This window comes from Rana temporaria, chromosome 2 (assembly GCF_905171775.1).
Source record: "Rana temporaria chromosome 2, aRanTem1.1, whole genome shotgun sequence".
Lineage (NCBI taxonomy): Eukaryota > Metazoa > Chordata > Amphibia > Anura > Ranidae > Rana > Rana temporaria.
In genome coordinates this window covers 36,248,040-36,270,156 of record NC_053490.1, presented here as the reverse complement: position 1 = coordinate 36,270,156, position 22,117 = coordinate 36,248,040, and the positions used below count along the sequence as shown (strand labels likewise).

General features: G+C 40.0%; 1 protein-coding gene across 13 annotated transcripts in view; it reads left to right on the top strand.

Annotated features, from left to right (window-relative positions):
- SYTL2 (synaptotagmin like 2) overlaps nt 1-22,117 on the top strand; it is a 164,302-nt gene that overhangs the window by 100,391 nt on the left and 41,794 nt on the right. For 5 of the 13 annotated variants that reach the window (XM_040340070.1, XM_040340069.1, XM_040340066.1 and 2 more), the window contains 4 exons: nt 671-880; nt 2,607-2,672; nt 6,411-9,167; nt 16,825-16,872. In XM_040340070.1, coding sequence (XP_040196004.1) covers nt 671-880; nt 2,607-2,672; nt 6,411-9,167; nt 16,825-16,872 — 3,081 coding nt within the window. The other 8 variants (XM_040340074.1, XM_040340075.1, XM_040340073.1 and 5 more) reach the window with 7 other exon arrangements.

Here is a 22,117-nt window from a genome sequence, read left to right as displayed (position 1 = left end):
GAGATTATCACTCTGCTCCCTCCTCCTATTGGCACACCTCATTGGCTCTCTGTGCTGCTTCTTCATGTCCCTGAGATCTGCTGTACATGGACTGCAAGAGGCTGGTACCAAATTCCTCCAAATTTGGGCACATGCATGGTTTACAGTTTAAAAATAAAAATAAAATAAATAATAAAAAGTTAATGGTTAACTTTTTTTTTTTTTCTTTTAAATATCTGCCCAGAGATCAGCTTAATTTAATTTAATTTTTTTCTGAATAGCAGTAGAAAACTTTTACACTAGCAGGTGGCAATGCGCATTACATTATTTTATAGCTTGTGGCCTGAACTGTACACGCAGATAATGTATGGAATCCATGTAATGTAACCAGTGGTTGGCATGAACAGCTGTGCCCTATGCTCTGATGTCTTGGTATATCTGTTTTATACATGTGCTTTGTGCATCCATCTGTCGGCATTCCTTTCATTTTTTTTTCGAATTGTGATCATTGTATAATTCTAAAAAAAAAAATACAAAAAATAAAAGCAAATTGAAAACATCAGCCTGTCTTTGATTATTTATAATTAGACTTTCCTTCTTTTCTTCTTTTCTTTTTTATTAATGCATTGCTGTTTAGTTATGCATGCTGCCTTTTTTCATTCTTGCCCTTATTTGCATGTCTTTTTTTCAGACATCATGTCGTCCTTAGCTAAATACGGTGTGAAATTACCTTATCCAGAGCTATCCAAAAGCAAGCTGAACACACCAAAGGCTCAGGATGGCAATAATTCACAAAAGGAAGACGTGCCGATTCCAGTGCCGAAGCCGAGAACTTTTAAAGTGAATGGTCAGCCGCAGGATCGCTCGAACTCAACGCTTAAGAGAGATGACTCTTTAAATGGTACGGGCAAACCTCGAGGAATTTTAAAACGCAGGTCAAGTTCGAGCTCTACAGATTCTGAAAGTATAAGGATAGCTCAGAGCATTGAGCCAAACAAAATAGTTTTGCCCGGTTCACCCATACTTGAAGCTGGGCACAATAACTTCTTTGATGAACAAGACGCATCCTCTGATAACACTCCAGACAGACTCAAACAAGTAAGATTCTCTGAAAAAATTCAGCAGAGGCCACCTTCTCCAATCCCAGAACCATACAGTCTCAAAGAAGTCGGTGAATATGGAATTTTGGATCCAGGTTTAACGGTCAATGGTTTAGATAATGGACTCGAGGACCACAGTGATTTAGAAGACTCAACACTAGACCGAGATTCTTCTGCTACTGAAATGTTAATTAGGATTCTTGAGCAAAATGCTATGCTAGAAAACCAAGCTTCCGTTATCGAGCAACCACCTTCTTTGGAGAATGAAATTAATCAGGTGGCACCAAAGGAAGACTTGAGTAAAAATGATACGTTAAGGCTTGAAGCCAGTACTGACTTAAGCATAGATCCCCCATCAAATAATTTTTCTGGTAAGGGATTCAGAGAATGTTTGTTTTTGCATCACAGACCATTAGATCCTTGTGCATGCATACATTCTCCAGAGTAATTTTAGAAATGACCCTTCAATGATACATCTAAACTCAATAAATCAAACCCACATACATGTTGGTAAATTTACATTTACATCACCAAGTATCGTTTAATGAATTTCTTGCTTGCAAAAGAAAATTTTTATTTTTTAATTGTAGAAAGCTATGCTACATGTGTTTTTTGTTTTTTTTTTTGTTTTTTTTTCTCGCCATGTCCCGTTTTTTGTTTTTAGAATTTTTATTTTCCCAAAAGGTGTGGGTTTTTTTTTGTTTTTTTACTTTAAGTTCTGCTCGCATTACATTTTCACATTCATGTAACATAGCCCTACAAAATAAATAAAAAAAATATCCATCCATCACTTAATCATGGACTTAAGTCCTGTATAAATTTATGTTGGTATAATTCGGTTTAGAATCAAGTAGGAAGTAAATCTGTTTTCTGATGAGAAATTAAATGTTATCACTTGTGATTCATGATAATTAATACTTTTATTGTTGCTGTTTTTGTTGTCGTGTTTGTACTTGTTTTTTTCTCCAAATCCAATTTGACGTGTGTGTGTGTGTGTGTGTGTGTGTGTGTCCTATACTTGTATGACTTTCAAGTTTATCAAATGATTGATTTAGTTAATTTTGACCTAAGAAATAAATCCTCCCAGAATAAGTTATCAGTTTTGAGTGGACTCTGCCAGGCCCAGTCACATTGTTCAACTTTTCCGTACCCATGGGGGAAGTCCAACAACCCCTTTTCCGCAAAGATTTTTTTTTCTTTGTAGTTGACACACATTTTTCTCAGATCTATGCCAAACAAATCTATTACCGGCATCTTCCCGATTCCTAGACGCACACTGGTTATGGCCACTTATGCAGCTCTGTGAACTAGATTTGGTATGCTATGTAGAGGGGAGACTTGACACCAGAGCCCCAAAAAGTTATACCGAGCCAGTCCTTGATCTAAGTCCTCACAAAACTGGTAAATCTTCTTCTTTTTTTTTTTTGGTGAGCTTAACCTTTTAAATGGTACAATTAAAAAACAATCCAACATTTATTCCCTCTTCCTAAACTGGCTAGTAAATAATAATATATATTTTTTTTGTAGATGAGGAGCCTCTCTATGCAGTTGTGAATAAGACTCCAGCAGCCTCCTCTCCAAGTCAAGCACAAGGTAAGGCAATGTCTTTAAGTCTATTTGTGGAAGTATGGTACTACTAATTTGGCATGCGTGGATGGATATAATTAATTTAACCAAATACTGAATCATGTAATACAATGTCTTAAATTATGCATGCAAATTGACAATCCAAATGATGTTGATGCCTTCATAAGACAGTGGAGAGTGTAAAAAGACTTACAAGATATTGCCAAATTTTAACCTGCTAGCGTTCAAACTTTTTGGACAGGTCCTCCTTGTTCATAATGGTGCAGAAATACGTTGCGGTGTTCAATTTGTGAGAGTCAAAAATGGTCTGAATATCCTTTTTGGGAGGCAAAATTATCTTTAGAGGGTCTGACTTTAAAGTGCACGCATGCCCAGACTATGAACCTTCAATTATTTACACTTTCTCAACTAGAAATAAAAAAAAAGCCATCCCTTCACTTGTACTATGAAGTAACTTGTTTTTAAAGATCACAAAAATTACTAATTTTTTTTTAGGGCAGGTTCAGATCCCATGCGGTGCGATTTGAATCTGTTAATTTTGAATGGGCTGAATCGCACTGTATAGCACCAAAAGCTGTGAATGCACTAATTTAACCACTTCAATACCAGGCACTTTTACCCCCTTCCTGCTCAGGTTGATTTTGAAGCTTTCAGCACTGGAGCATTTTGAATGACAACTGTGCGGTAATACAATGCTGTACCCAAAAACAATTTTTTTTTTTTTTTTTTTTCAATAAAGCCTACTATTGGTGGTATTTAATCACCACTTTATTTTTTATATATATATATATATATATATATATATATATTTTTTTTTTTTTTTTTTGCTAAAGAAATGAAAAGAGGATTTTGAGGAAAAGTTTTTATTGTATAGATTTTTATTAAAGTTAACTTCTCTTCTTCGCTGATAGGGGGGCACTGGCGGGCATCGCTGATAATCAGTGCAATGATCATCAATGCAGCCCTATCAGCAAAGACCCCCTCTATTCAGGAAAGACACTTGTCTGCTCAGCTTTTCTCACACGCTGTCGGCGTGAGTAGAGGCATGGCAATAACCACCACTTCCTATTTACACTGTGATCAGCTGTAATTGAACACAGCTAATCACATGGTAAAGAGCCCAAGTCATAGGCTCTTTACCGTGTCCAAGCGGCACCGATTGTATGGCTGGCAGGCAGCCAAGTTTCAGTTGCAATAGAAAATCTATAAAACAAGAACTTAAGGTTTGTGCCTCTGACTTTGACGATTAATTTCAACACAATGCCTATAGCTATAGGGGTGAGTGGGGACTTGTTTTAAAGTGCTTCTACTGCTTACTCAGCATGTGTATTTACTTTTTAGTATGCATAGCCAGGGCACAATGTCAGTTTAATGTTAAGTCTGTTGCCAGCCTATGGACATTCAAATATTTACATTTTAAAACCAGACCCCTGACTGACCTGTGTGTTAAGCACTACAGAGCATTTTTTTTGTCACAATTTTATAATGAAGACCCTCTGGTTAGTTGTTGGATTCAAGTAACATTATCTCACCCTACTCTCTCTCGAAGTAGTGACTTGACAGCCTTTTAGCCTTACAATGTAATTAAAGTGAATGTACTGTTTAATCTGGAAGGCTACCAAATCATTGCTTGAAAGAGACCTATATATAATGGTTATAAACTGTAGTTTAATTTCAAACCATATTATTTTTTTACAGTATTAAAATTTAGTAGACCTCTGGCTAAGAGCCCTTGCTTGGATTGGGTAGATACGTTTTTCGCCTAAATCCGCTTTATGATACTTGAGTTATTAACAATTTTAGTGTTTTTTGCATATCATTTTTTTTTTCTTTAACTCCGAACTAAAAAAAATAATAATTGGGTAAAAATGAAAAATACATTGTAGCATATAAATTTATGATGTAGCAGTTGAGCTGCAGACTCCTTTCCACGCATTTACTTGTATACTCATATCTGCTCAGGTAAAGAAAAGCTTGTTTACATAGCTCAAGCTTAAATTTACAAAATTACAACTCATTCCACCTTCTACCTTCACTGTTCATAGGGGAGCTTTAATAAGTCTAAAGGCAAACATCTGCTGTTGTGCTCTTTAGAAAACTTCTGTTCTGTAAATTCTATATAATGATTACTGAAGCTGGTGACTTTTTTAATTTAAAGGACACTTGCCTGTCAAGGGATCCAAGGCTGTCCTCACTCAAGCCGTTTCTTTGCGGGTTTTCCGGTTCCTGATGCTGACATGTTTATTGTGAGAAGCTGGCTTTAACACTGCAACGAGTCACAGCCAGCTCTGTTTGAATGGTTCCGCAGGCTCCTGGGAACCTGTGATGTGTCCCAGAAGGTTGCAGGGGAGCATTTCTAGCGGAATTCCCTTCAGTAGGGGTCCCTATTAAGGACATGGCTTAACGTACACTTTTACCCTAACACTATTATCTGTAAATCTACAAGCATCCATGCTCTAAGTCTAATCTATCTAGCCCTGTAAAGAAGAAATTGCTATATATAACTTTTTTTGAAGCCGGTCCAGTCCGGTCCCACACTGAGCTGTTCGCTGCGGCTTCGCTGTGGAGGCGGTTGCAGAGGCGGCAGAATGAAAGCCCCTATTGTATGGGTGTCATCACTTCCCATTAATTTCCAAGCCATTGTCGGCTGTCTCCTCTGCAAAGCTTATGTTTCTGGAGACTGCACCGGAGCAGCCTCAAAAGATATGTATATCGATTTCTTCTTTACAGGGCTAGATAGGTTGGTATTAGATCGTGGATGCCTTTAGGATTAGAGATTGGTGTAAGGGTGAACTTCTACTTCAACATAGTTATAGTTGGGAAAGCCTTTGTTTTAATGAGTAAATGTTCAAAGGCAGCCTACAAATAATCTAGAAGGTAATCGGATGCAATAGTTAACACAAATTTAAGACCACCACCTCTAGATCTGCATTCTTAATGTCCAATTTTTAAGTGGATTTTTTTTTTTGAAGCTGCTATAAGTTTCAAAAACGTGACAAGGAAAATACTTGATAAAACCTAGGTCAGGGCAACAGCAAATTGGCTAGCATTTCAGGATGCACTAGCCACAATGGAAGTCCCTGTATCTTGGACATGGCAGCTTTCCTTTTAAAGATTGTATCAGTTGGAATACCTATGCGTCAACTGCCTTAGAGTTGGATCATCAGTCTGTCCCTAACTTGTTAATGGACTGTGCTGGAGAGGCAGCACACTGATGATTTCTTCACTCTGCACTCTCCCCTGCAAGCATATTCTAATGGTTTGGGCACCGTGAGCTAATGTGAAGGCAGAACATCAATGTCTGTGTGATTCTCAATGTTTAATTTGGTATAGATGCCCAGAGGTGTAACTAGGATACAGCAGCAAGGGTAGCTGCTCTTGGCGCAGAGACAGAATAAGATGCAGATTTACCTGAGGGACTCAAATACGGTACTTTAAAATGCCCCTAAAGTGTTATAAATTATGTTAAAAATGGAATCTACCTACAATTGCTGTATTTTACCCAAAATTAAATTTCTGGGAAATCTAGCATGTAAAGATGATTGGCATGCTGAAAATGGGTTAAAAAAATTAGTCATGGTCTGGATTTTTATTTTGTGGGATGGAAGGGAATTGGGGTAAACTCTGTGCCCAAGATGTATAAATCTCTAGTTTCACCTCTGTAATGAAATGCTCAGTATGCTTATTTTAGCTGTGTTGCAACTGTAGCATCTGGAAATACAGTTAATCTTGGTTTTCCCACAGACTTTGATATGGACGATGCCCTCATGGAGCCAAGGTTTCATGGCCAAAGAGGGAAGACTCAAAATATTTACCTAAATGAGAAGCCGCTGGTGTTTGGAAAAAGCTTTAGTGGAGAAGGGAAAGTAACCTTGGAGTCCAGCTATCCTAGTAAGAAGCATAGAGAAAGCTACAGCCTTTCCAGTGAAGAAGAACTGTCTCCAGAAAAAGCCAGAATTTCCAAAACCTCCCCCGGTCACATGGTAAATAAGCCAGTGGCTATTACCCAAGACGCTGATGATCCTGTTGAATCTGTTGCACTCTGGAGACAACCTTTTAAGTTGGAGAGCCAAGAACCAAGACAGCCTTCTCCTGAATTGAGAAAAGAGCAGAAAACTGATGTTAAAGCTAAAGACTCATTTGGTAAAACCTATTTAGAAAATCCACCTACTTCTAAAATTGCCTTTGGAGAAAATGGCAAGGAGGCAGAATATAAGTCTATAGTTCTCCAAAATAGGTATGATGCTAAACGTAAGCCACTTGGATTAACCGCTAACTTAGTCCAAAATGTATTAGAACCTTCTAAAACTAGTGGTCAGCCAGATTATTTGCTTCATAAAAATAAAGACAGAAAAGACTTGCCCAGATCATCACATTTTAATGTGATGTCTTTGAAAGATAGAATGAATGAAATGCCAAGGGAACAGATGTCGAACCCTTCCCAGTTTCAGAGCGTAAAGCATTTCTGGAATGTAGAGGAGAAAAATCTGCCCCGAGAAACAACCGTTACATCACCAGATAAAATCCTTATGCATGTCTCAAGCAGAAATAAGCCTACTAAACCTGATCTAAGACGAAGCTCAGAGATGCCAACAGATAAAGTCCTACTCCCGAACACACCAGACAACCTTTCAGAAGTGGAGCAGACTTCTCAGAAAGTAGCTTCGTGGTTAGCACAAACACCGACTGTTTATGTGGATAACCAGATGGATCAGAATGAAGATCAGTTATCTTCTGGGAAGAAAATTTTAGAGCAAGGCCAAAAGTCAGCAATACCTAAAAAATCGGATGATTTTACAAACGCTCGTCAAAAACTCAGAGAAGAGGTTTTGGAAACCCCTAAGATAACAGAAACTGAAAAATCCAAGACAGATGAAATTCAAATGATGTCACAGGGGGAGCCTGACTTGGGGTACCACAAGCAAACCACCATAACATTTTCTCCTATTTCACAAAATTACAAAGAAAGGCAAGCTCCTACTACAGATCTTAAAATGACAGACAGAGGTTTTTATAGCAGGGTTATTCAGATGAGTAACAAACCGTCCCCTGCAAAAGAAACGCTCCATGTGGAACCAAAGAATGAACCTTATGATGAAAAGTCACCCAGGGAATCTAGAATTGGTTTTGAGATGCTCAATAATGGTATTTCAGATGAAGAGGTGCGAAAAGAACCAAGCCTGCCCAAAGAGGAAAGTGAGGCAGAGGAAATAATAGAGAAGTCAGCAATACCCAGGAGTAGAGATCAACAAGATTTTATCTTTGCTCTGAAAAAACTAGAAATTGAAGCCTCTAAACAACCTTTTCTAGATTTTGAAGTGAAAGATCAAGGTGAGATACCTAAAGAAGAAATAACACAAAATACAGTTACTCCTGTGAAATCCTCTATTAAAATTGGCTTTAAACATTTTAGCTCAGCCAGTGATACTAATGAACTTGATATGCCTACAGATCAGGCAGAGGAAATAATAGAGAAGTCGGCAGTACCCAAGAGTCGAGATCAACAGGATTTTATCTTGGCTTTGAAAAAACTAGAAATTGAAGCCTCTAAAAAACCTCTTCCAGATTTTGAAACTGACTATCAGGATGGGTTGCCTAAAGAAGAAATTACACAAAACACAGTTACTCCTGTGAAATCGTCCTTTAAATCTGGCTTTGAACATTCTAGTTCAGCCAATAATGCGTTTGAGACACCTACAGATCACTCTGTAAAATTCCAACCTCAGCGTAGCTATGCATATAATAAAGAATCTGGTACTGAAGTTCCCAGTGACATGGAAGAAATGATAGAGAAGAGCATGGTACCAAGTAAAAAAGATAATGAGGATCTCAGTATTGCCTTGAGAAAGCTGGAGCTTGAGGCCATTGAGCAAGAGTCTGACGAATATGCTAGCATCAATCAAGGGGTTGAGTTTGAGAAGCCGGAAAGTCAACTGGCTTTACAGACCAACTCAAAGGATCAATCTGATATAAATTATCCATACCTAAGTAATGATGGGAAAAGCGTGGATGACCTGGAGCAACCACCAGACCTGGAGCAACCACCAAAAGTATCCTCGTATGGGTTAAAATATCCAAGTCGGCTAGACACATTTGATGGACAAGGAAAACTTTCAGTTTCCGAAGAACCAATAGAAAAAAAGAGTGTTGAATCTCAAGAAAGCAGTGTTGATTTTCACAACCGCTTAATGCGGTTGGAGGAACAAGCAAAGATTCCTGATGTCCCTGAAGATCTGTTGGTGGATGACACGGTTAAAGTTTCCCAGTTTCCAAACCGAGAAGTAGTAATTTCCAAAAAGGTGTACTCAAGCATCGAATCGATGCCATCAATTGAAAATTTCAGTGAGAGTGGGAAGGCTAAGGAAGTTGATTCTTCATGGAATAGACCTAAAGACATTCATGATCCTAAATCACAAGACTATTCTCACCATGAAGAGCTGGCTAATTATCCCCACTCTCCTGAACCCTCTGGCTCATACGCGGGAAATGGAAATCTGCCATGTGAGAATTTTTTATTTTATTTATTTTAATGATTTGTTTCACATAATTTATGCAGAACAATAACAGAGTATTATGGTTGTTTGAGATGGGCCTAAATTCATTCATTCACTGTACTATTAGAAATTTCAAGTTATTTTCTTTTACAGGAGCCTAGGGTTGTTCTCGCCAGCTCCTGTCAAATTTGAAATTGGCATGGTGTAGGTGGCTGCAATTGCAGCACTGTGCCATTATGCACAGGAAGTTACGCATGAAAAACTATGGCTCAGAGTCCTGTCTGCTACCAATGCTGAGGGACTTGTATTTTTTAATAGAACTCAAGTGTAGAAAATTTCTGCCCTCATTCATTGACATTTTCTGCAGCCCTGTAACCGAAGCGTCATACCTTGGTACAGACAATTGGTTGCAGAAAGCTTTAGCAGTAGCCTTTGCATTGCACTCTCTTTTGATCACAGGTGCAATGCTTTAAAGGAGATGTATAACCTCCTATGGATCACAGGAGTGCAGTTCGTTTTGCACTCCCGTGACCCGTTTTCAGCAGCCAACCTGTCGCTCTTTAAAATTGCACACGCTCGTGGAATGGCGACAAACTACGGTACTTAAAATGTTTAAAGCGTTGTCTATTGGGGATTTTTTACAGGTTACCAGTTTAGAGTTAGAGGAAGTCTAGTGCTAGAATTATTGCTCTTGCTAGAACATTTGCAGCAGTGCCTCATGTGTGGTGCGAACGCGGTTTACATATGTAGGCGATACCTTTTTTGCATGCAAGCAGGAGGGGACAGGGCGCTTTAATTTTTTTTTTTTTTACTGTCTGTTTTTTAAAATCCATTTTATTCCTATTACAAGAGAAAATCATCCCTTGTAGTAGGAAAAAGGCATTCAGGTCCTCTTTATGGCGACATCTGGGGTCAATGATATCTCCTCTACCCTGGAAAGCATGAGATCTACAAAAAATAAATAAAAAAATTGATCTCTGCTTTCCAGGGGAAAGAAATGGCAGTAACGTTGGGATGCCAATTCTGGCCTCCCGGGATCATAGATATGGACAGGGACCATCCAGTCCCCGGCCAGCTCTATGGTAACCCAGGCCACTGCCGAATTGGATCTCAGGCTCCCCGATCGCACAGGGGACGCACCGGTTGGTGCTGTAAAAGCAATCCAGCGGTTAATGAGCTGCTAGGATGGATTTTACAAGCGAGGGAATTGCTGGCTGACAACAAAGATACCTTAGATCAGGGGTCTCCAAACTTTCTAAACAAAGGGCCAATTTACTGTCCTTCAGGCTTTAGGGGGGCCGAACGTTGATGTCAGTGTAAGAAAAGGTGCCCCATCCTTGGTGTCGGTGGGAGGAATGGTGCCCCCATCCTTGGTGTCGGTGGGAGGAATGGTGCCCCCATCCTTGGTGTCGGTGGGAGGAATGGTGCCCCCATCCTTGGTGTCGGTGGGAGGAATGGTGCCCCCATCCTTGATGTCGGTGGGAGGAATGGTGCCCCATCCTTGGTGTCGGTGGCCTCTAGCGGCATCATCCATATATCTCCACTTTAAGTCCAGGACATCATATGCCGTCCTACGGGCGGGAAGGGGTTAATGCAGCTATGTATTCAATGATGCATCAATTGCATCTATTTTTATGTACCTGAATTTGATATAAAAGTGTGTGTGTGTGTCTGTGTGTGTGTCTGTGTGTGTGTGTCTGTGTGTGTGTGTCTGTGTGTGTGTGTCTGTGTGTGTGTGTCTGTGTGTGTGTCTGTGTGTGTCTGTGTGTGTCTGGTTGTACCATTAAAAGGAAAGACAATTTACATCCACTGAGGAATGCAAAAATATCATTAAAACATTATTCCAAAGCATACTAGGGTCACATTTAAACCCCTCCACCTTTGTAGGAATAGTGTTTGTTTTATATTGTTTTAGGCTGTAGCTCACTGTTTGTTCATTGGCACCTTGAAATTGTGGGGGTAGTCCTTGTTTAGTTTGTCTATAAATGTAACGTGTTTGCAGAAGTGTTGGTTTCCTTTAAAACTGTGACCCAAATGAATGAAAACTTCTCTAATTCAGCATCATATGAATTTCCTCTACATCCTTTTTTTTTTTTTTTTTTTTAATATATCTATCATTATCCTTGTGACCCAGGTGCACAGCTGGATCGATGGTAAGAAGAAAGAGGGGAAAGATAGCAGCTCATAGAGCAGGCAGTCCAAAGTGGCATGGTCAGGGGTACAAACAGGACAGGGACAGAAATAAACACATTGGGAAACTAACCCTTTCCTACTCAATTCAAAACTAAAAAGTTTTAGTATACGTAAACTTTAGAATGTAAAATCATAAGCTTTAGAATTGCATCACTCTGTCCCTCACAAGATAAAACATTTGGATAAAAAGCTTGCATTTTTTCTAAAGTCAGAAGGTTTTTTATCTTCATGCATTTAAAGCATTTAAGATGAAGAGCCTTCAGTGTGCAGCACTTACCTGAGCCCCATTTCTATCCATCGCTTTTTTTTTCACAAAAGATTTGGCTGTCCGGGACGCTCCCCCCCCCCCCCCTCATTGGCTGAGACCACAGCACAGCCATTGGCTCCCTCTGCTGTCAGTCAGTGAGCCAATGAGGGGGAGAGGGGGCAGGGCCGAACCACGGCTCAGTGTTTGAATGGCTTGGGTGCCCCCTTAGCAAGCTGATTGCTGTGTGGGCAGGAGGGAGGAGCCAGGAGCGCCAGCGAGGGACCCAAAGAGGAGGATATGGGTTGCTCTGTGCAAAGCCTTTACACAGCAGGTAAGTTGAACAGGTTTCGCTTTAAGTACTTGGTGATCCTACCAGTCAACTCTGCAATCCATGCCTTTCTGTTCTTCTCTGGCCGCATTAACTACAAAAGCAAATCTGTTGGCCTGGTACCTTGATACCTACAGAATGCTTTGCCCAGACACAATGTGCCTGTAGCCAGCCTGAGACATATTGTGCAATTTAAAGTGTACATGGATGGATTAGAACCTTCTTTTATTTTTTGTTACCCCCCCCCCCTCAATTATGTACTGGTGATTGTCATGTGAACAGGTGAGGACATCTGTTCTAGAGACTAATGTTAAAGTGGTAGACTGCAGGTGGTTTAAAAAATAAATCCATGCAAGGCAATATCTGCTAGTATGCATTGCATGCTAGCAGATTATGAGAAACTTAACTTGGAACGTAGCCCTCCAAAGCCACAATGTCACCTCTGATAGGGCTGACATCTTCCCCCAGTCTTCCTTCCGGGTTCGCGGCTTCCAGCTACACGAATGGCCGGGGGCTTGATGACGTCACTCTGTAAGCCGAACCTTCAGAGCACATGCGCTGGTGATGTAATCGGCTGTGTGCGCTCTGAATATCTCCTAAACTGTGCACGTTTAGGAGATATTCACAGTACCTACGGTTAAGCCTTATAGGCTTACCTGTAGGTAAAAGTGGTGTAACAGCATTTTTACTACCACTTTAAGAGGGGAATTTTCCTCACTGTGGGTAATTTCCTCTAACTTCGGTTAGGTCTCTGGGGCAGGAGGGGACATTTTTGCAGAGGTTTCAGAGAGCAAAAAAAAACTTGCATAGGTTTCAGCTTTTCTCTACTTTATCCAAAACGTTAAAAAAAATAATTCACTATTCATGCATTTTAAATTTGTACTAGTGTTATAAAATGAATGAATGATTTGTATAGCGCAACACATGCAAACTGAATCGCCTCTGGGCGCTTTTTGCAGCCAGTATCTGCTTGGCTGGTGCGGTCGTTTTTACCCTGTAGGATCATAGCGCAACACATGCGAACTGAATCGCCTCTGGGCGCTTTTTGCAGCCAGTATCTGCTTGGCTGGTGCGGTCATTTTTACCCCGTAGGATCATGACACGCTAGGGACACAGTCATACACACATATATACATATATACTGGGCCAATTTGGACGAGATCCAATTTACCTACCAGCATGTCTTTGGAGTGTGGGAGGAAACCGGAGTACCCGGAGGAAACCCACGCAGACACAGGGAGAACATGCAAACTCCAGGCAGATGGTGTCGTGGTTGGGATTCGAACCAGCGAACCTTTTGCTGCTAGGCGAAAGTGCTACTCACTGCACTACTGTGCTGCCCCATGAACTTGAAATATATATGACCAAAATTGGGTCACATTTAGAATTTGGTGTTTGTTAACCCAGAGATCCTGTATTTGATCATTTTGTTAGGGTTCCATTCATAGCATTTTATTTTTATTTATATATTTATATATATTATATAATATATAATTTATATATTTTTATATATTTATAATTTTTGAAACTAAACATTTTTGCTTGAGTGATGTAAAGTCTGCAGACTCCCTAGGTGGCGTCATCTTCAAGGCTTGGCATCTTCAGCCAACTTCATTGGTCGGCGCATGATGACGTTTCTCTCCTGTGTGCATGTCAATTAGTTCTGTCATGTACTTGGTGTACAATCTAAGTGCTTTTCTGTAGCGATAAAAATCCTTACCCCCTTCCCTCCCCAAATTAAATTAGAACTATAGGCAAAAACTTTTTTTTTTCATTTTTGGCTAGAGCAAGGGAGGCTTTTAACCCCTTTTTCCATAATTTTTGTCCCATTTCACTGATCCCCCTTTCTTCCTGCTCCATAGCCAAACAGGAAGTGGGAGAAAATCCCTGCAAATTAAGGAAATCCCTTGGAGCCCCCCAGGTCACCAGAAGTAGTGGCCCCATTGGAAGATTTCCCCTTTATTCCTTTCCTGGGGACAACCCAACATTTGGCATTTTTCTTTTACTTTCGATAACGATAAACAGGACAAACCAAGGGGGTGGATCTCCCTAATGGGGGCACAGACGGCAATACAAACTGACAGGTGTTCTAATCCCTCTCCAAAATCTAAAGATGCACTTTTTAACTTGTTGCCATATTAAGTTGTAGCTAATTTAGAGGGATAAAATGCATAGGATTGAGATGGATTTTTCCTTAATTAATGTCTTCCTATTGGTTGTTTATTCTATAACTGTTGTTATTCCTTTATGAACAGGAAAACTCCCAGGAACAAAACTGCTTTGATTTTTTCCAAGAAACTTTGTGGGGTTTTTGTTTGCTTTTTTTGGGGGGGTGGGGGGGGGGGGAGTTTAACCTTTGGGGTCATACTGCCACATTCAAGGGGATTGAATACAGGCAAAAAAACGGTGGGCCAGCATGCCTTACGGTATTTTCTTGATGGTGTCACATCTTTTTATCAGCTTTGCGGTGTAAAAGACCTTACCTGTTCTATTTCTTTCTTTTAGGACTTTTTTTTTTTTTTTTTCAATCAACACTCTTTATTTTTTCTGTATTACTGCTAGAGTATGTCCCGTTTTGATGCAGTTATCAAACCGGGACCTCAACCTAGCTTTTTCAGTGCCACATCTGAACCCTACTGGACTGGATATTGCAGCAATGACCTGTGAACAACCTAATTTACTTTGGTTGCTGGGCCCCTATTTAAAATTCAGTTTTTCCACTGTGGAAGGTGTTAATGCTGTGGGACTGAGTGCTGGTTTCCTCCACTGAGTTGAGTGTAACAAGCGCGTGCGCTTTCCTGCCTGACCAGCCCCCAAGCAATCCCCCCTCCCCCGTTTTACTCACCTGAGCCTGTTTGTTCCCTCGGTGGAGACACACTTTTTCTCTCTGCCCATTGTCTCGGCTCTTGGATAGATTGATCGCAGCGCAGCCATTGGCTATCGCTGCTGTCAGTCAAATCCAATGATGTGGGGGGCAGGGCTAAGTCCTGCATTCTGTGTGAAATGTACACAGATGCAGAACTAGGAAGCGTGCCTGCACGTGTGTCCACCTTAAGAGAGCCTTCTCCAGCGTGGGCTACCACTGCCACCGGAAGCCCAGGTTTGGGGCCACTCTGTGCAAAACAAACTGCACAGTGGAGGTAAGTATGACATGTTTGTTACTCAAAAAAAAAAAGGGGGGGGTTTACAACCCCTTTAACATCTCAGATGTAGACAATTGGCAGACAGACTTCCTTAGCTGGCAATATCTGGACCCAGAGTTGTAGTCCCTTCACCTGGAGGTATTCCAGGACCTGTGTGGGGGCCACAGGGCTTGACGCTGTGGTGGCTCAGTGGGATCGATACACATCTGAACCTCCCTTTTTTTTTTTTTTTTTTTTTTTTTTTTTTCTTGTCTGCTTTGCAGAATCAAGATAGAGGGCATTCCAGTAATCCTTATTATTCTGGATTGGCCCAGACAGATGTGGCACTCCAACCTGGTAAGACTGCTTGTGGACGCTCTGTAGAGTTTTTCTAAGTCTGTCCCACTGACCTTTTACCATCTGGCTTTAGTGGCATCACTGTTTAAGTGCAGGCTCTGGGAGATGGGGGCATCTCTGAATTGCCAATTTTCATGTTGCTAAGAACTAGGTAGTCTACTTCTGCCAAGGTCTACCTTGGGACATGGAAGCTATATTTTCCTTGATGGGAGTTGATGTGTCTTTGCTCTGGAAAGACCTTGCGCCTAAAGTGGTTTCTACTTTTGCCTCAATCAGGGCACCTGTCTTCTGTCCCTCTGTCTGGCTCTAGGTTACCTAAAGAAAGCAGAGTAAGTAATGCTTCCAGAGAAGAGCTTTTAAAAGGAGAGGTCTGTAATGAAAGCATATTTGTTTGTTTTTCTTCTGACAAGTCTAAATAATTTTGATTTATAGCTGTCACAGATTAAAAAAAAAAATTTCAGGCAAAGTAATGAAAGATGCTGATGTAGGATATACTGCATTTAGAATACCTTATTTAATTGTATCCTACTTTTGCTTGGCTAACTACTATTGCACATCCCTGGCTAGTTCACATCTTTACCGTACAATCTAAGCTTTTAGTGGTCAATGCACAACATGCTTTCTATGCATGATCTATTATGTAGTAGAACATAATTTATAGAAGGAATCCTTTTGTTCCAAAAATAGACATTATCGATACATTGCAAGTTTGCTTCTGATCATTGTTGCTGTCCTGTGAGAAATGCTTAGAAACATGGCCTTGTTTACCATTCCGCAAGGCAGAATTGGTCTTCTAGGTTTTTGCATCAAATTTCTGCTGCTGATTAGACTTTAAAGTGCATCTAAGGGCCCATTCACACTAGGAACTGAATGTGAATCCCTGAAGTATCGCTCTGCGTGTTCCTGTGTGATTCACATGCATTTCTGTGCTATAATGGTCTGAAATCGCACTGCACCAGAAGTAACAAATGCACTACTTTTGGAAACGCACTGCAACTGGATTGCATTGTACATTTTGTACCAATGGCAGTGCGGTTTGAATGTGGTGCTGGAAACCAGTCTGGAATGCAGGTTTCCTTCTCAGCATTCTACTGTAAACAGGCCCTGTTTTTCTAAATGTATAGAGAAGAGCTAGATCCCCTATCATGTTTTATTGGTGACAATCCTAGCTGGGAAGATTCTCCCTCCCTATTTGTCTTGCAATGACATCTTTTCAGGTGACAAGTGTTTAATCTTGCTTCAGGAGGTTTCTCTCATGTCCTATTGGGTCTCCAGAACAGGAAGCATAAGGTTAAAAAAAACTCTCCCTACTAGCTTTAAAAAAAAAAATTAAGCACCAAGTTAGACCCTAAGTTAACACATTAAATTGAATGTTTCCTCCATGCACAGTTATAGAAAGGAGTTTCTTTTGTTTCAGATAAGAAGCCAGAGGTTGGATCTTCTGAAGTTTTAAACTCAAAGCCAGGTAAGCCAGCACTATCAGAGAGCCCAAGTGATGTGTCCTCATCCAAAAATGATAAATATGAGTTTATGGTCATGAAGGCACAAGATCAATCCATAAGTAAAGTTCTAGATTGGTTTAGCAGAAGTTCTGAGATAGGGGACAACCCACCGCCTCCTGTAGGTATGCTACAGCCATCAAAAGGGACTTCTTCACAAATACTTATTCAGGCAGGTGGAAATAAAAAGGAATCTGGACCCAATGAAAAGAACTTAAAAACGGTATCTGAACCGACATCTTACCTAGAGAGTCCCAATACTGCTGAGAAACAAAAGTCAAGGTTGTCCATTTTAGGTATGCAAAGTGGCGATTATTCAGATATACCAAATGTTAAACTCCCTGCAGCAGTCGGCCTTGTAGAAGATAATGGTGTTCCATCTGGGCATATAGAGTTCAGTTATGAAAATGGAAGTCCCGTACAATATGGTAACGGAGGGGGGGGATCTGGCAAAATATCGACTCAAGAAGCAAATGCTATGCAAGATAATGGACAATGTCAAGAAGCAAAATACCTGGATATTTCTGAAGTGGGCAAAGAGGGTTACGGTACTGAGGTACCCAAAGTTACATTAACGGAGAACCGAATACCTGTAGCTACGGAGTTCATGGCTAATCATCAGATACCTGAAATGGTTGAGAAACCTCATTCAAGATCATCTTTAAGCAGCACAGATACCAATAATGACCAATCTGATATAAATGATGAATTATTGACAAAAGCCAACAGCATAGAAATTGCCTCCCCACCAAGAGTGAATAATTCAAATTTAGAAGCTGGAAATTGGTTGGAATTTGGTAAGAGTGGCAGTGGATCTGGCAAGACATTCTTGCCCAGTCAGGAAGTTTCTGAAATTAAGGAGCCAAGGCTGTCAAGCAGCACAGATATCAATGATGACCAGTTAGATATAAAGAATGGTCAACCTTTGACACAAGCCAACAGCATAGAAAATGCCTTCCCGCCAAGAGTGATGAATTCAAATCTAGAAGCTGATAATTGTCTGGAATATGGTACGAGTGGAGGTGAATCTGGCAAAACCTCTTCACCCAGTCAGGAAATTTCTACAGTTAAGAAGCCAAGGCTATCATTAAGCAGCACAGATACTGACGATGACCAGTCTGGTATAAATAATGATGAACTCTTGACACAAACCAGCAAGGAAAATGTCTCTCCACCAAGGCTGATTAATTTAAATCTAGAAGCTGATAATTGTCTGGAATATGGTACGAGTGGAGGTGGATCTGGCAAGACCTCTTCACCCAGTCAGGAAATTTCTACAGTTAAGAAGCCAAGGCTATCATTAAGCAGCACAGATACTGACGATGACCAGTCTGGTATAAATAATGATGAACTCTTGACACAAACCAGCAAGGAAAATGTCTCTCCACCAAGGCTGATTAATTTAAATCTAGAAGCTGATAATTGTCTGGAATATGGTACGAGTGGAGGTGAATCTGGCAAAACCTCTTCACCCAGTCAGGAAATTTCTACAGTTAAGAAGCCAAGGCTATCATTAAGCAGCACAGATACTGATGATGACCAGTCTGGTATAAATAATGAACTCTTGACACAAACCAGCAAGGAAAATGTCTCTCCACCAAGGCTGATTAATTTAAATCTAGAAGCTGATAATTGTCTGGAATATGGTACGAGTGGAGGTGAATCTGGCAAAACCTCTTCACCCAGTCAGGAAATTTCTACAGTTAAGAAGCCAAGGCTATCATTAAGCAGCACAGATACTGACGATGACCAGTCTGGTATAAATAATGATGAACTCTTGACACAAACCAGCAAGGAAAATGTCTCTCCACCAAGGCTGATTAATTTAAATCTAGAAGCTGATAATTGTCTGGAATATGGTACGAGTGGAGGTGGATCTGGCAAGACCTCTTCACCCAGTCAGGAAATTTCTACAGTTAAGAAGCCAAGGCTATCATTAAGCAGCACAGATACTGATGATGACCAGTCTGGTATAAATAATGAACTCTTGACACAAACCAGCAAGGAAAATGTCTCTCCACCAAGGCTGATTAATTTAAATCTAGAAGCTGATAATTGTCTGGAATATGGTATGAGTGGAGGTGGATCTGACAAACCAGTCTCCCCCAATCAAGAAATTCCTGACGTTAGAAAGCCAAGGTTATCGTTGAGCAGTACAGACAGCACTAATCATGATCCGTCAGAAACTGGAAATGTTGATTTGCTTACACCGGTCCATGTAATGGAAGAAGAATCTGTTCCGCCTGCAAAAATGTATCCTGTTGAAAATTCCTTGGACTTGGGGAAAAGTAAAGGTGAAGCTGGCACAATGTCTAACCAAGCAGCAGACTATACGCAAACTGATCCACAGCTTAAGGAAGTAGGAAAAGAGGTGTTTGAGGGTGAAAAGGAATCTAACTTTTTGAAGGAGGAACCTCAAATTCAAAGAGTGGTTGAGGCAGAAACTCTCGAAATGGATACAGAGAATAGACCACTAGATGGCTCACAGCCTGAGAACGTAGAATATATAAAAATATTAGAAGTTCCTCCAAGTGACGACACTGTAAATTTTAATGTTCATCAAAGAAAAGTTAGTGATATAAAACAGCTTTGGGAAGGTGACAAGTCAGCCCTGCCTGCAGCTAAGACCTCTCTGAGCAGCAGCAAACAAATGCTAAGTCCAAGTGAGAGATCCATTACTCCACAGAGAAGTTTAATTGAGAGTGATGATCGGAGCAGCCCAAGCCTTGTGACTTTTAAAAGGGTAATGGTGGAAGAGGAGGAAGAGCATGCATTGTTGCCTGTTGATCAACTAAAGTCATTCTGGGAAAATGAGAAAAATAAAGAAGTGGTGAATGCTAAACAGTTAGATGGTTCTTTGGTAAAAAATGGCAGTTTAGATGCAGAAGAAGTGTCAGCTCTAGCAGAATCTAGATCAAAATTCAAAAAGAGACATACATTTCATTCTTTTTTTGAAAAAGAACAGAACACCAGTACTGATAAAAATCCTCCAAGTAGAAGTGTGTCCCTAAGTGAAAGTACTAATGACAACCTAAAAGACAGACACAAATCAACCACATTTCAGAACTTAAGAAGCTTCTGGAATGTAGACCATAAGGCTAACCCAAATGATAGGGCACTCTCTGATGCTAAAAACAGGCAGTTTAGGTCTAATCCTGATTTAAGCAAGGTATCCTTTGTAGCCAGAATAAAATCTAAGCTAGAATCCCAAAGTTTAGAGGATATTCGAGAAGACACAATAGACACTTATCAGGTTCAGCCAGTCAAAGATGTGCATGATCATAAAAACAAGACTCCTCCTCTTTTGAGTACATTCACTAAGCAAAAAAGTAGTGATAATAGTTTAAGGAATTCTGTAGAAGCACAGGAAAAAATTTCTGTCTTTCAAGACTGCAACCCAATAGAATTTACTTCAGTATCTAAGGCTCAGACCAAGTCAAAATCCTCATTTGAAGTCCCTGACCATAAAAAAGAAGTTTCTGAAGTTGTAGTTAAATCTGCACAAAGAACAGAAAAGGTGAATGAATTTAGTCTGAGGTTGCAAAAGTTAAGAAATGAGTTTTCTGATAAATCATTGGAAGGGACCACCTCAGTTAATTTTAAGTATAAACCGAAAAATGATGAAATGGCAGCTAGGGATGTAGAAAATCAAAACTTGGCAGTTAATAAAAATGGGGAAGGAATGGCTCATGAAGAGTGTGAACGAAGGCAGACTCTTGTGAAACAAATTGGGTTGGATGAAAATTCTCCCGTAGGCACTGAGGCTTTTCATTTTCTAAAAAACTCTAATGGGAAGGATAATTTAAAAAATGTCCAGACACAAGTTGATAATGGTGAACACGTTTATGAGACTGTTGAAAGAACTCGAATTCCACCACCAAAGCATTCTGCTGACTTCAATAGGGGACTGCAAAAACTGTATAATGAATCGTTGGCACCTGTTTCAGAAGTTAAGCTAAGTCAGAATGAATTTATGAACATACAAAGTCCTGAAGAAAACTTTAGCAAAGTCTTGACAGTTTCTTCAAGCAAGATTAAAAGCAATGTTCAAAGAGCTTCAAGTAAGGAAAGAAGTTCATCATTCCAACAGCCTATTGTAATAAATCTCTCATCAACCAAGATGAATGTTGGTAATGAAGCCACGGGTAAACACAGTGTTAATCTTGACGCAGAAACTGAGACTTCCATCGCAAAAGATAATGACCTTACTCCAGCAGAAAAAAAAGAAATCGTAGAGAAAATTGAAATTCCAAAAGTTGTGCCCAGAGCGCCATTTAATCACTTTGATGAAGGACTAAAAAAATTGTATGACGAGTCTAGAGATTTAACTGCAACCAAACCAGTTTCAGGTTCTCTTCAGACATTGCCAGCTAAAGAAGATTTGGTGATGCATGAAAGTGTAACCTCTGTTTCTCAAGCTCCGGATATTTTAGAACAGGAAATTGGAGAAACAATTGGGAAGGCTTCGGCGCCGACAAAAATGTACCATGCTAAAAGCTCAGAAAAAGATCAAAAAGAGGACGTTAATGATGAGGAAGAGCCATTCATGGAAAATGTGCCTTCTAATCATGTGACTTCAGAGGAATCACAGCAAAGATTTAGTGAACACATTGTGTCAGAAAGCACAGTTTCTGAAATGTCTCCTAAAGGAAAAGAAGCATCCGTGCAAGAAAATGTACAATCTCTCCAATATGAAACCATCCAAGAATCTCCTTCCAAGACAGATTCACCTTTCACAGATATGCGACACAGTTCACCCATGAAAGAAAAGGGCAACTCTTTGCGTAAAAGTACACTGGAGCTATATCTTGAAGTTCCGTATCGAAGAGAAATGTCCAAAAGTATGGATTTTGAACTTGGCGGATATATTGCTTCTGATGTCGACATCGATGGATGTAGGTTCTTATCTTAATTCTTACAGCCTAGCTCTACAGTATATATTGCATCAATGTTATTTTAGGAAAGTGAAACCTAAAATGTAGTTTGCAGTTCTCTTCCGCCTTCAGACAAGTTATTTGTGGATTTCTCTTTTATTTTTTTTTGTTTAGAGGCTTTTTATTTTTCTTACAGGTCATTTTAAAATTAAAAATTTCAATTCGAAGGACCCTTAGTCAATCACATTGCATTTGTTTTGTTATAATTTGGTATATAGCTAATGTATCTATAGGCTTTACAATTAAGTAGCCCCCCACCTCCCAAAAGACTAGTGAT